General features: G+C 41.6%; 1 protein-coding gene across 4 annotated transcripts; it reads left to right on the forward strand.

Moving 5' to 3' along the window:
• Positions 1-235: 235 nt before the first annotated feature.
• Positions 236-14,529, forward strand: LOC106587547 (zinc finger protein 143). Of its 4 annotated transcripts, none has more exons than XM_045708982.1 (16): positions 257-636; positions 1,454-1,564; positions 1,689-1,778; positions 2,024-2,107; positions 2,276-2,401; positions 2,911-3,104; positions 3,228-3,293; positions 3,369-3,482; positions 3,603-3,678; positions 3,907-4,032; positions 4,222-4,401; positions 4,512-4,739; positions 5,556-5,689; positions 10,619-10,774; positions 11,040-11,141; positions 14,042-14,529. In XM_045708982.1, exons 1-16 carry the CDS (start codon positions 474-476, stop codon positions 14,120-14,122), a joined length of 2,031 nt encoding a protein of 676 aa, XP_045564938.1. In that variant the 5' UTR covers positions 257-473; the 3' UTR covers positions 14,123-14,529. The 4 variants fall into 4 exon arrangements, with proteins under 4 accessions (XP_045564936.1, XP_045564935.1, XP_045564938.1 ...); XM_045708981.1 differs by having other exon boundaries at positions 259-636; positions 2,012-2,107; XM_045708980.1 differs by having other exon boundaries at positions 236-636; positions 3,228-3,482.
• Positions 14,530-15,535: the final 1,006 nt, after the last annotated feature.

A 15,535-nucleotide genomic window follows, 5' to 3' on the forward strand; every position in this document is an offset into this window, starting at 1 on the left:
TACTGCGCAGCACGATATAGACGATAGAACGTGGCCATAAACTTGCTTCAAACTGCATACCGTTTTCCTGGATCTGGGTAGTTTCAATTAACAGACACTGCTGGCTAATGTCAATGTATATAAAATGCATTACAAATACCCTTGAGTTTGATTCAACTGCATTGCCCACATTACCTCGCTCAACGTTAGGCTACCATGAGGCTTTGCGGTTCCAAAATGGCTGTGTCCAACTTCGAAAACGTTTTTTAGGATTCTATATTTGTTTCTTGTGCAGAACGAACAGCAAAAATAAGAAGTATAATAACATAGGTGAAGTGAAATATTTTGTTGGAAACCGCTGGAATTTACGTGCAAAGTTAAGTTGACGCAATTGTGATCCAGAATGGCGTATGGAACATACCCCAAAAGCAGAATGAGAAAAATAAGTGGAAAGGGGAGGTGATTGAACCAATGATTGAAAGGACTTTGAACCAATGAGATTACTAGTAGCTTGCGCGACTGAAATATTTGCCAATCATACAGATCATGTCGGGGCAAATGCTATCGTTTTACATGTTCCGGGGTGCTCGCACAGGATAACATTTCCTGCCCTGATGCATGGTGGTCGAACCGAAGGGATTGTTGGAAATTTTAGAGGTTCGTATAAATGTGGTTTTACCCAGTGTGCCTTTCTACAGCCATATCCAGTTTGGGAGACGGAAGGGGATAGCTGTGCTCGGCGTTTGCTATGAGAAATATACTCAATTAAACCATAGTATAAATCATGTATTGTCTAAAAAAAATGTATTATTCGCTAGTCCACATGCTAATTAGCACTAGCAAATTATTTGTCCGCGCTCTTCACACTACTAAGTAGTTAATGTTAGCAGTTCGTTTGGGGCTAATTTATAAACTTGGATTTCCCCATTGACTGTTTCTTAACTAAATAACTTGCATTTTCTCCACATTGTTAGCTAGTAGATACACGAATGACAAACTAGCTAGCTAACTTAGCTGACGTTAGTGAAATTATCACAGTGTCAGTTAACGTTAATCGAACAAAAACTGTTCTCAACTAACGTTTCTGTGAAATTGAGTTCGTTACCTATAGCTACCTAGGCATAGGTAACAAATATCACATTCATATTTGACACGGTAACGTTGTCTGACATAGCTCGCTGAAGCTGCACTGTTGACTTTCCTATCAAGTTCCGTCCAACTTGGCAACAACATGAACTGTTGAATCTATCAGCTGTTGTACAACATGTCAGCTGGAAGTTTGATTTTTATTAGTGTACATATCAGATCTAGTAATGCAACAGACACTGCTACATAATTGTTTAAACTGGGTCTAGTCGCATCCATAAATTACCATTGTGCATCAGACTACAATAATTGTATGGAAAGTGACTGACTGCAGCCACACATACAGTGAATATAATGTGTGTGTGTGTGTGTGTTCGTCTGGACAAAGCAACAATGCTTTTGGCTCAGATTAACCGGGACTCCCAGGGCATTGCAGAGTTCCAAAATGCAGGTGGAGACACTCAGCAGGTCACTCTGTGTTTGGCAGAGGCTGTTTCAGGTAAGTTCACTTTCCATTTATTGGTGGGTATTCTGCCAAGTTTCCAGCAAAGGAAAAAGTTACTTACACGTGCTGTTGTACATCTAGAGCCATTTTTTTCCCCCTTGTCATTTTTGTTCAATAGATGGCGATCAGATGGACATGGACACTGTGAGTTTGCAGGCTGTGACCCTTGCAGATGGCTCTACAGCTTACATACAGCACAACCCTAAAGGTAACTCAAATGTCAATCATCTCCAAACATACAGTAGTGGAAAGTGGCCATGAAGGTATTGGCTTGACTAACAGTGAACACTGCCCCATAAAGTAACCCCCCCAAACGGTCTGACCATGTAGAAAGAGTTGATAACCTTGCTTGGCCAAGTCATGACAGATTTCTTCTTTCTATTGATTATTAGCCTAATTTAGTCCATTATTTGATGAGAGCAGTCTGATTGAAGAGTGCAGTCTCCATTTCAGATGGCAAGTTCATGGATGGACAGGTCATCCAGCTGGAGGATGGATCTACTGCATATGTCCAACATGTATCAATGCCAAGAGCAGGTCTGTTTTCCTCTTAGCAATGTTAATTATTGCTGTGTTTTAATGATTCATAGCTTATTTTGCTTATTCATATTTTGCTTATTCATGTCACTATTCACTTTAAGATTAAACTGTATTGTAATGGGAAGATTAATGTAATTATCATTATTTCCCAATTCTACTTATCAGAGGAGGCCAACAGGTGGACAGGATCCCCTTTGTGTGATGTAATTGGAGGAGATGGTCTGAGACTTGAGGATGGTCAGGCTGTGCAGCTGGAAGATGGCACAACAGCTTACATCCACACACCAAAAGGTTTGTCTCAATCTTAAAGCTGCGACATGTAACCTTTTGGGCAACCTGACCAAATTCACATAGAAATGTGAGTCATATATCTGTCATTCTCATTGAAAGCAAGTCTAATAAGTGGTAAATCTGTTCTATGTACGCTATTTCTATGCTTCCCGATCTTAAGTTTAGTTTTTGCATCTTTTACTTTCGGTTTTGTACACATGCTTCAAACAGCCAAAAATATAATACTTTTGGTTACTGAAAATATATTTCAGAGATTTAGATGGTACAATGATTCTCTACATTGCTTGTTTTGTCACATAAACTGAAATTAAACAAACATTAAAAAATATATAATTAGCAACTAGGAAATGGCAGAGTGATTTCTGCATATTTTTAAGATTGTTGTAATCCTTTTGTAAATGTGTTTTTACCCAGTGTTTCATTTTTTTTCAGGAGAAATTTGGATGGGTAAATAAAATAAAACAGCTTTTTGCCGTAGGGTATTAAACTTCACTGAAACTCCCTCACAGATACCTATGACCAGAATACCCTGCAGGCTGTTCAGCTGGAGGATGGCACCACAGCTTACATCCAGCACACAGTACAGATGCCCCAGACCAACACCATCCTGGCCATCCAGGCAGATGGAACCGTGTCAGACCTGAACGCTGATGGAACCCTCGACCAAGAGACCATCAACGTGCTGGAACAATACACCGCTAAGGTAGTTTGCTTTTGACATTGTATCTTAACAGCTCATCAACTCAGCATTATATGCAATTTTCAAATACCTTATCTGTTTGAGGTAAAATGGTCACTGGTTATTTCCCCCTTTTTGTTTTCTCAGGTGGAAGCTGATGATGTCAACTCCGTACTGATGAGAGCTGAGCAAGATTGTGGTGTGCAGATGCAGGTACTATACTTCTCATGTTTATCTATGTCATATCATATTTACCAGCAGCTTACATTGGATACATATTTCTTTCAGATTGTGCTTCAAAGGCAGAGTGGTCGTAGTTCTAGGGAGCAGCCTACAGAGAAATCTTTCCGCTGTGACTATGAGGGCTGTGGGAAACTCTACACAACAGCACACCATCTGAAGGTAAAGCACACTCACTCCCTGAAAATGACTTGGGTTCTTGAATGTAGAATGAGTCAGATTCAACTGCTCCAAATGACACCTGTTAATCTTGTGTGATTTGCTCTTTTCTGCCCTCTGCAGGTACATGAGAGGTACCACACAGGTGACCGGCCATATCTGTGTGATCACCTGGGGTGTGGAAAGAAGTTTGCTACAGGTAATAAACGACCTTCAGACTAATGGAAAGGTCATAAAACCTTTGCGATATGAAGCTGAGGTGCTCTAGGCATATGTCATAGTAACCTTGTTGTTGAAATGACTAAGGAGATATCAGTTTGTTCAGATAATGAGTGAGAAATTCTTCAATGTCGGTCAGTGTGACTGTGATCCATTAAATGTACAGCACGTGTTTCCAATTCAGCAAAATGTGTTTTTTTCCCAAAAGGGTATGGCCTGAAAAGCCACATCAGGACACACACTGGTGAGAAGCCTTATCGCTGCCAGGAAGTGCACTGTGCAAAGTCGTTCAAGACGTCAGGTGACCTCCAAAAGCACATCAGAACCCACACAGGTACAAAACTTGTCCAGAGTCAGACTTATACCTAGTCTTATCCCTACATATGCAATCTACAGTGTACAACTAGTTTTTATTTTTGCCCACGGATTTGGATTAGAAATCATTTGATCATCCTGTTTATAAATGATCTCATCCATGAACTTGAAGAAGTCTTGAACAAGCTCATCATCCCCTCTACTGTAGGAGAGAAGCCATTCATGTGCCCGTTTGAGGGGTGCGGGAGATCGTTTACTACCTCTAACATCAGGAAGGTGCACATTCGCACACACACAGGGGAGCGGCCTTACTATTGTGCAGAGCCTGGCTGTGGGCGAGCCTTCGCCAGTGCCACCAACTATAAGAACCACGTGAGGATCCACACAGGTATGTAGTCCTTCTGTTTCTCTTTGTCAAAAGTCACACAACAACATTATTCAATCCTTTTTGTAGTGTGGCCTTTTACAGTGTGATTAATGAATGGGATGTATTTACAGGAGAGAAGCCTTACGTTTGCACAGTCCCAGGCTGTGACAAGCGGTTCACAGAGTACTCCAGCCTTTACAAACACCACGTTGTCCACACACCATGCAAGCCCTACAACTGCAACCACTGTGGGAAGACCTACAAGCAGATCTCCACCCTGGCCATGCACAAACGCACAGCGCATAACGTCACAGAGCCCATTGAGGAAGAGCAGGAGGCCTACTACGAACCCCCTACAGGTCAGGCTTGGAAGTCAACACCACCTTACACATATGTATTAGTCATCAATGGATGACTTCATCTTATTTGTCTTTCCTCTCCTCTGTTTTTTGGGGAGGAGAAAAAAAAGAACCCAACCTATGTGTACGAAGGTGTAACTAGTGGTGACCTAATAACCATAAAACATACAGGTAGCTGCCAAAACAAAGGAAACGCCAACATAATGTCGTAATAGGACGTTGGGCCGCCAGAACCGCTTCAATGCGCCTTGGCATACAAGTGTCTGGAACTCTATTTGAGGGATGTGACACCTTTCTTCCATGAGAAATTCCATAATTTTGTGTTTTGTTGAAGGTAGTGGAAAACGCTGTCTCAGGCCCACTCCAGAATCTCCCATAAGTGTTCAATTGAGTTGAGATCAATCACACACCCTTTTAAAACCCCTATGCTCCTTTGAGACCCCTCTTTCAGATAAACTGAGATCTCTTCTTCTAGCCATGGTAGCCAAAATAATGGGTAACTGGGCATTTTATACATGACCCTAAGAATGATGGGATGTTTTTGAATTGCTTAATTAACTCAGGAACCACACCTGTGTGGAAGAACCTGCTTTCAATATACTTTGTACCCCTAATTTACTCAAGCATTTGCTTTATTTTGGCAGTTACCTGTAGATTACCTCTAAAGTCTGACGCTGACGTATACCTCAGTGTTTAAAGGTTGACTCATGGTGAATCACTGACTGCTGTTATGCCCTTATCAGGACTGCAACCAGAGTAATGACTGAGTCACGAGACAATTATTGAGAAATGTAATTGTTATTCCATGTGATTCAGAGGCCATCGATGATCCCTCAGTGAATTTTGCACCGGTTGAGGAGGAGGAGGAGGAGTCCTGTTCGGAACAGATGACTGAGGCCATTGGTCAGCAGCATGTGCAGCTCATAACACACCCAGATGGAACCCAACAGGTTAGTTTAAAAGAAATGGTGTCTGCACATTCATTTAATAATTTCACCTGAAGTGCACCACACCCATATTTATATACATAGGACAAGCATCAATTAGAGCAGTCTATACATATAAGTTGAAAGTCGATTTTATATATGATGTATGTGTGTGGGTATATATACAGCATTCTGTATACATCTGGCCCTTCTTTGGACACTGTGTTAACAAACCTCCAAATGAGTTTAATGCCATACAACACTCCTTCCGCGGCTTCCAACTGCTTTTAAATGCTAGTAAAACCAATTGCATGCTCTTCAACCGATTGCTGCCTGCACCCGCCCACCTGTCCAGCATTACTACTCTGGATGGTTCTGACTTAGAATATGTGGACAACAACAAATACCTAGGTGTCTGGTTTGACTGTAAACTCTCCTTCCAGACTCATATTAAGCATCTCAAATCCAAAATTAAATCTAGAATCGGCTTCCTATTTCGCAACAAAGCCTCCTTCACTCATGCTGTCCAACATACCCTCGTAAAACTGACTATCCTAACCATCCTTGACTTTGGCAACGTCATTTACAAAACAGCCTCCAATGCTCTACTCAGCAAACTGGATGCAGTCTATCACAGTGCCATCCGTTTTGTCACCAAAGCCCCATATACAGTTGAAGTCAGAAGTTTACATACACCTTAGCCAAATACATTTAAACCCAGTTTTTCACAATCCCTGACATTTAATCCTAGTAAAAATTCCCTGTCTTAGGTCTGTTCGGATCACTACTTTATTTTAAGAATGTGAGATGTCAGAATAATAGTAGAGAGAATTATTTATTTCATCACATTCCCAGTGGGTCAGAAGTTTACATACACTCAATTAGTATTTGGTAGCATTGCCTTTAAATTGTTTAACTTGGGTCAAACGTTTCGGGTAGCCTTCCACAAGCTTCCCACAATAAGTTGGGTGAATTTTGGCCCATTCCTCCTGACACAACTGGTGTAACTGAGTCAGGTTTGTAGGCCTCCTTGCTCGCACACGCCTTTTCAGTTCTGCCCACAAATTTTCTATAGGATTGAGGTCAGGGCTTTGTGATTTCCACTCCAATACCTTGACTTTGATTGTCCTTAAGCCATTTTGCCACAACTTTGGAAGTATTGTCCATTTGGAAGACCCATTTGCGACCACGCTTTAGCTTCCCGACTGATGTCTTGAGACGTTGCTTCAATATATCCTCATGATGCCATCTGTTTTGTGAAGTGCACCAGTCCCTCATGCAGCAAAGCACCCCCACAACATGATGCTGCCACCTCCATAATTCACGGTTAGGATGGTGTTCTTCGGCTTGCAAGCTTTCCCCTTTTTCCTCCAAACATAACGATGGTCATTATGACCAAACAGTTCTATTTTTGTTTCATCAGACCAGAGGACATTTCTCCAAAAAGTATGATCTTTGTCCCCATCTGCAGTTGCAAACCTTAGTCTGGCTTTGTTATGGGGGTTTTGGAGCAGTGGCGTCTTCCTTGCTGAGCGGCCTTTCAGGTTATGTCGATATAGGACTCGTTTTACTGTGGATATAGATACTTTTGTACCTGTTTCCTCCAGCATCTTCACAAGGTCCTTTGCTGCTGTTCTGGGATTGATTTTCACTTTTCGCACCAAAGTACGTTCATCTCTAGGAGACAGAACGTGTCTCCTTCCTGAGTGGTATGACGGCTACGTGGTCCCAATGGTGTTTAAACTTGCGTACTATTGTTTGTACAGATAAACGTGGTACCTTAGGCATTTGGAAACTGCTCCCAAGGATGAACCAGACTTGTGGAGGTCTACCATTTTTATTATCTGAGGTCTTGTCTGATTTCTTTTGATTTTCCCATGTTGTCAAGCAAAGAGGCACTGAGTTTGAAGGAAGGTAACTACCTCATCCCCATTATTTTTGTTGTTGTTGCTCTTTTGCACCCCAGTGTCTCTACTTGCACATCTATCACTCCAGTGTTAATGCTAAATTGTAATTATTTTGCCTCTATGGCCTATTTGTTGCCTTACCTCCCTAATCTTACTTCATTTGCACACACTGTACATAGATTTTTCTATTGTGTTATTGACTGTATGCTTGTTTATTCCATGTGTAACTCTGTGTTGTTGTTTGTGTCGCACTGCTTTGCTTTATCTTGGCCAGGTCGCAGTTGTAAATGAGAACTTGTTCTCAACTGGCCTACCTGGTTAAATAAAGGTGAAATACAGAAAATATTCAGACCCCTTCAATTTTTCCACATTTTGTTACATTACAGCCTTATTCTAAAATCGATTATAGGTTATTTTCATCAATCTACACACATAATGACAAAGCAAATACTAGTTTAAAAAAAAACTGAAATATACGTTTACATAAGTATTCAGACCCTTTACTCAGTACTTTGTTGAAGCACCTTTGGCAGCGATTACAGCCTTGAGTCTTAAGTATGATGCTACAAGCTTGGCACACCTGTATTTGGGGAGTTTCTCTCATTCTTCTCTGCAGATCCTCTCAAGCTCTGTCAGGTTGGATGAGGTGCGTTGCTGCACAGCTATTTTCAGGTCTCCCCAGAGATGTTCGATTGGGCGGGTTCAAGTCCAGGCTTTGGCTGGGCCACTCAAGGACATTCAGAGACTTGTCCCGAAGCCCCTCCTGAGTTGTCTTGGCTGTGTGCTTAAGGTTGTTGTCCTGTTGGAAGGTGAACTCTTTATTTTATTTTATTTATCTTTATTTAACTAGGTTTGTCAGTTAAGAACAAATTCTTATTTACAATGACAGCCTACCCCGGCCAAACCCTAACCCGGATGATACTGGGCCAATTGTGAGCCACCCTATGCGACTCCCAATCACGGCCGGTTGTGATATAGCCTGGAAACGAACCAGGGTCTGTAATGACGCCTCTAGCACTGAGATACAGTGCGCCACTCGGAAGCCCTGGAGCATGTTTTCATCAAGGATCTCTGTACTTTGCTTTGTACACCTTTGCCTCGATCCTGACTAGTTTTCCAGTCCCTGCCGCTGAAAAACATCCCCACAGCATGATGCTGCCTTCACCATAGGGATTGTGCCAGGTTTACTCCAGATGTGATGCTTGGCATTCAGGTCTAAGAGTTAAATCTTGATTTTTATCAGACCAGAGAAACTGAGAGTCCTTTAGGTGCCTTTTGGCAAACTCCAAGCAGGCTGTCTTGTACCTTTTAATGAGGTGTGGCTTCCGTCTGGCCACTTTACCATAAAGGCCTGATTGGTGGAGTGCTGCAGAGATGGTTGTCCTTCTGGAAGTTTCTCCCATCTCCACAGAGGAACTCTAGAGCTCTGTCAGAGTGACCATCGGGTTATTGGTGACCTCCCTGACTGAGGCCCTTCTCCCTCGATTGCTCAGGAAGAGTCTTGGTGGTTCCAAACTTAATCCATTTAAGCATGATGGAGAACGCTGTGTTCTTTGGGACCTTCAATGCTGCAGAAATGTTTAGGTACCCTTCCCCAGATCTGTGCCTCGACACAATCCTGTCTCGGAGCTCTACGGACAATTCCTTTGACCTCCTGCCTTGGTTTTTGCTCTTACATGCACTGTCAACTGTGGAACCTTATACAGACAGGTGTGTGCCTTTCTAAATCATGTCCAATCAATTGAATATTCCACAGGTGGACTCCAATAAAGTTGTAGAAACGTCTCAAGAATGATCAATGGAAACATGATGCACCTGAGCTCAATTTCGACTCTCCTAGCAAAGGGTCTAAATACTTATGTAAATAAGGTATTTCTGTTATTTTTTATAAATGTGCAAACATTTCTAAACCCGTTTTCGCTTTGTCATTATGGGGAATTGTGTATAGATTGCTGAGGATTCTTTTTAAATCCATTTTAGATTAAGGCTATAACATAACAGTGGGAAAAAATCATGGTGTCTGAATACTTCACAAAGGCACTGTATTTCTTTATTGATTGAATATTATAACTGTGTAGACATTTATATCAGGTAGACAAAATGTATGTTGATACCAAACAGTAGTTGTCATAATAATAAATGAATCAGATGGCATTCACAGGAAATGGCTTAAAGGATGGAAACGCTGTTTGTGAATAAAGGTGTGTGGTGGAGCTTGTGCAGGTGCAGGCTCTATTTATCTTCTACCTAGTTTTTTCGGCCCTGCACCCCACTAAAGGATGTGCGTTTGAACACACTTCTCTACCCAACAGGTTAGCAAATACTAAACTAGAATGAGCATATTCATTCTATTTCTATGTTACCTCTCTTAATTAATAATGTCTCAACAACCCCATTTATTCCCCTACATCTTCACACCTCGTTACCCATGGCACCATACACTGAGGATGTTTTACATGCACACTAATAATTAAATATGAAACTAATTATGACAGAGGGCCAACTATGGCATTAGTCGTGTAAACCCCTAACTATGCTTATCTTAATCGGTGTATGGTCATAATCGAAGTAAGCATATGCCGATTAAAACACCTGGTTTTCTGAGCAATCTTTCCAGTTATAAGGACATGTAAACAGTTCAATCGGCGTTCCAGCATTGTATTTGGTCTGTGCATGTGCCAGTACTGCAAGCCTCCCTCTTATGCGCGAGTGAAGTGAGTTTGGAAAAACTGAAAGTATGCGTCTTAAATAGTTTTCACATACAAAGCATATGCCGATTAAAACACAACATGCGTGTACACAACATGAGTGTACACAACATGAAGAACACCTTCCTAATATTGAGTCCCCCCCACCCCCAGAACACCCTAAATTCGTCTGGCATGGACTGTACAAGGTGTCGAAAGCGTTCCACAAGGATACTGGCCCATGTTTACTCCAATGCATCCCACAGAAGACCGCTTTGTTTAGCTGTACAATATTTTATAGAGGGCAAATGATAAGTTATATAATGTATGATAAAATGTTACATGCTTTTCATTCCCAGGTCAGTATCTCCCAGGCTGACATGCAGGCATTGGGAAACACAATTACCATGGTAACCAGTGATGGCACCACCTTCACGGTTCCTTCCCATGAAATGCTTAATGCAGATGGAACACATTCAGTCACCATGGTAGCAGCAGATGGTACAGAAGAGCAGGTGAGTTTTACTTAAACTTTACCACCATGATCTGAAATCCCCAAATGTGTCCCTGTGTTGAGTTCTGTTCGATACCTTAACAGTGACAGAACTAGAATGATGACTAGTGATTCTATTTCTATCAACACACCCGCAGCCAACACCGATAGAACTGTCTACTTTCCACTTAATGGGCACAACCCCCTTTTCAGACTTACTAATCATTCTCACTTGTGATGCGTTTTGGACTTTAGGTCTTAATACATGTTGGACCTTTCCCCCCCAGGTGGCCATTGATTTGGCCTCCTTTCAGGGCATGCAGACAGAGGAGGGGGTTCACCCTGTCACTCTGTTAGCCACCTCAAACGGCACACAGATCGCTGTCCAGGTAGGGGACTCCCTCTGACACAAAACACCAAATATTGCAACATATAGAGACAAGCAGGCCACACAATATATTTCCATTGGATGCTGAGAAGCATAGCAAGTTCAAATGACATTGCAGTAGCTTTAACAAACAGCTGTTTGTTAGCCTAACTCACAGCCTTACAAAGAAGTACAGTGCATTGTATTCTAGTCACTGAGCTGGCCTACAGCAGTGTGAATTTGAGATTAGGCCTTTTTTTTGTATTGACCATCTTTAAGGGTCCTATTCAGTCTTGAGGTACACGTGTTTTAGAAACTCTGCACCTTTCCTGTCTATTCCAGACAAATCCATTGCTAAATAAAAACAAAAACATTCAGTGTGTTGGTATTTTTTTTTCAATGATCACATCAGTCCTTCCATTGTGATGTTAATACAAGGTGTTTTAAGTAAATAAGGTTAGTCTTGACTCAGCAGACTGACTGGAGTCTACAGGGATATGTAGGTTGGCTTCCCTCTGACGTCTATATGAGCTACTGTTTACTGCAATGGGAGGAGCCTTAGTTTTTAAACTGAACTAAAGTATCTAATGTGGTGGTTAATTTCTTTACTATCAAATGGGGAGAGACAAACTTATCACAAGTCAGTTATACTTAAACTAAATCTTTATTCACTTATTAATAAGGGAGCAGGTCAATACAACACACACATACAGTATCTCACAAAAGTAAGTACACCCCTCACATTTTTGTAAATATTTGAGTATATCTTTTCATGTGACAACACTGAAGAAATGACACTTTGCTACAATGTAAAGTAGTGAGTGTACAGCTTGTATAACAGTGTAAATTTGCTGTCCCCTCAAAATAACTCAACACACAGCCATTAATGTCTAAACCACTGGCAACAAAAGTGAGTACACCTCTAAGTGAAAATGTCCAAATTGGGCCCAATTAGCCATTTTCCCTCCCCGGTGTCATGTGACTCGTTAGTGTTACAAGGCCTCAGGTGTGAATGGGGAGCAGCTGTGTTAAAGTTGGTGTCATCGCTCTCACACTCCCTCATACTGACTGGTCACTGGAAGTTCAACATGGCACCTCATGGCAAAGAACTCTCTGAGGATCTGAAAAATAGAATTGTTGCTCTACATAGATGGCCTGGGCTATAAGAAGATTGCCAAGACCCTGAAACTGAGCTGCAGCACGATGGCCAAGACCATACAGCGGTTTAACAGGACAGGTTTCACTCAGAACAGGCCTCGCCATGGTCGACCAAAGAAGTTGAGTGCACCTGCTCAGCGTCATATCCAGAGGTTGTCTTTGGGAAATAGACGTATGAGTGCTGCCAGCATTGCTGCAGAGGTTGAAGGGGTGGGGGTCAGCCTGTCAGTGCTCAGACCATACGCCGCACACTGCATCAAATTGGTCTGCATGGCTATCGTCCCAGAAGGAAGCCTCTTCTAAAGATGATGCACAAGAAAGCCTGCAAACAGTTTGCTGAAGACAAGCAGACTAAGAACATGGATTACTGGAACCATGTCCTGTGGTCTGATGAGACCAAGATAAACTTATTTGGTTCAGATGGTGTCAAGCGTGTGTGGCGGCAACCAGGTGAGGAGTACAAAGACAAGTGTGTCTTCCCTACAGTCCAGCATGGTGGTGGGAGTGTCATGGTCTGGGGCTGCATGAGTGCTGCCGGGTCACGGGGGAGCTACAATTCATTGTGGGAACCATGAATGCCAACATGTACTGTGACATACTGAAGCAGAGCATGATCCCCTCCCTTCGGAGACTGGGCCGCAGGGCAGTCTTCCAACATGATAACGACCCCAAACACACCTCCAAGACGACCACTGCCTTGCTAAAGAAGCTGAGGGTAAAGGTGATGGACTGGCCAAGCATGTCTCCAGACCTAAACCCTATTGAGCATCTGTGGGGCATCCTCAAACGGAAGGTGGAGGAGTGCATGGTCTCTAACATCCACCAGCTCTGTGATGTCGTCATGGAGGAGTGGAAGAGGACTCCAGTGGCAACCTGTGAAGCTCTGGTAAACTCCATGCCCAAGAGGGTTAAGGCAGTGCTGGAAAATGATGGTGGCCACACAAAATATTGACACTTTGGGCCCAATTTGGACATTTTCACTTTGGGGTGTACTCACTTTTGTTGCCAGCAGTTTAGACATTAATGGCTGTGTTGAGTTATTTTGAGGGGACAGCAAATTTACACTGTTATACAAGCTGTACACTCACTACTTTTACATTGTAGCAAAGTGTCATTTCTTCAGTGTTGTCACATGAAAAGATATACTCATATTTACAAAAATGTGAGGGGTGTACTCATGATACTGTATATAAAGTGAATTGATTGAGTGCTCTACGATAATGATGGCTGGTCGACGAATTCGTTGAGAGCCCCGAGACAAAAGTACAAAGCTATTTTATAGCCAAGATACACCCCTTTCAGTCTACATGACGAACAACCAATGTATGGAATGGGTCACAAGGTAAAGATTTGTATGAAAGATACTTAGAATTCACAGCAGACAGTATCTGCTGTAAAAACAGTTATCTTTGTGTAGAGACCAAGGTCTTGCCCTGGGGTCAGCTCTACCTGGTTCCATATAGAACAGAAACATTAACTCATGCTCCAGATTGTGATCTCTTTAGGTTTTATCACCCAAAAGACATCGTAAATCTCCTGTCAGTGTTATCTCCCAGAGGCCCACTTTCAGTTCACACAGACAATAGTTATAAGAATCCTCTATTCTGTCGCATAAAAAAAAAAATTTGATACAATAAAAGTATTTTGCTCTCACACTTGACAAGAGATTTTGTATTATGTTACTTACACCTGATCAGACCATCAATTTTGCATAAATAATATTATGTTTTCTCAGTGTGTGATTTCAACCTTTCTGTTTCTTAGCTCAGTGAACAACCTTCACTCGAAGAAGCCATCAGGATAGCATCAAGAATACAACAAGGAGAGATGGGATTGGATGACTAGATAAGATAAGCCTTTCAGTACTATGACTTCTATTGAAATATTTGATTTGACGAGAACAACTGATCTATACAAATTCTACAGTTTTCTGACTTAAGGGTATTGTTCTTAAATCAAACATGGAATTCTTTATTAAGATTTGTAAATAGACATTTTGATATGGCTGCACAAAGAGTCTGAAATGCTGAAGCATCCATTACTTTGTTGAGTAAGATGTGTGTTGCTGCATGAATGAGATTAAGAAATGTAATGTGTTTTTGGACTTTTGGTACCATTTTTCCATGTGTGAATATTGTATTCTGTGTATATACAGTAAATAACCAATGTTTTGAATCCAGCATATATTTTAACTTTGAATATGTACAAATAATGGATACGCATTGGTTGTTAAATAAAGCAGTACAATTCTATATATTTGCACTAATTGTTTTTGTGATAATTTTGTAGATTCATCATCTGAAATCTACTTGATTACTATTGAAACAGGATATTGTTTAGTATTTGTATTGAATTTATTTGTTTGTGTAAGACCCAGTATGATATTTGTTTATAGCAAGTGCTTAAAATGTCTACCACATCTTTACGTCAACTCATACTATTATATGAGCAGTTAGACAATTCTTATCAACTTAAGATTTTTGGGCATATTGGCTTTATGTGTAAATGAATGATCTACCAAGAAACAATTTCAGAAATGATCAATGTCTATTGTGAATGCTTTAAAATTAGCTGAGGTTATAAAATGGCGCCGGAAGAAATGGCAGCAGTTTTACGGCGCCCAACCAATTGTGTTATGGGGTTTTTTTGCGTTATTTGTACCTTATTTTGTACATAATGTTTCTGCAACTGTATCTTACGGCAAAAAAAGAGCTTCTGGATATCAGGACAGCTATCACTCACCTCGGATTAGACAAAGATTTTTTCTACAACAAAGACGACGCACAAGACATTCTCCAAACACCCCACAGGACCGACATCCCCATTATTTGCAAGAGGAAGTGACGCATGGACAGAGCCAGATGCCTGGCCAGGACCCGGAGAAGGCGACTGGGAAAGCTGCCGTTACCGTCAATACTACTCGCCAACGTGCAATCATTGGACAATAAATTAGACGAGGTACGATCACAAATATCCTACCAACGGGACATCAGAAATATCCTATGTTTCACGGAATCATGGCTGAATGACGTCATGGATATAGCTAGCGGGATATACGCTGCGCCGGCAAGATGGAACAGCACACTCTGGTAAGGCGGGGGTGGTCTGTGCATATTTGTAAACAACAGCTGATACACAATCTAAGGAAGTCTCAAGATTTTCCTCGCCTGAAGTAGAGTATATTGTGATAAATTGCAGGCCACACTACCTGCCTAGGGAGTTTTCAGCTATACGTTTCGTGGCTGTTTATTTACCACC

Source organism: Salmo salar, chromosome ssa26 (genome assembly GCF_905237065.1).
Source record: "Salmo salar chromosome ssa26, Ssal_v3.1, whole genome shotgun sequence".
Classification (NCBI taxonomy): domain Eukaryota; kingdom Metazoa; phylum Chordata; class Actinopteri; order Salmoniformes; family Salmonidae; genus Salmo; species Salmo salar.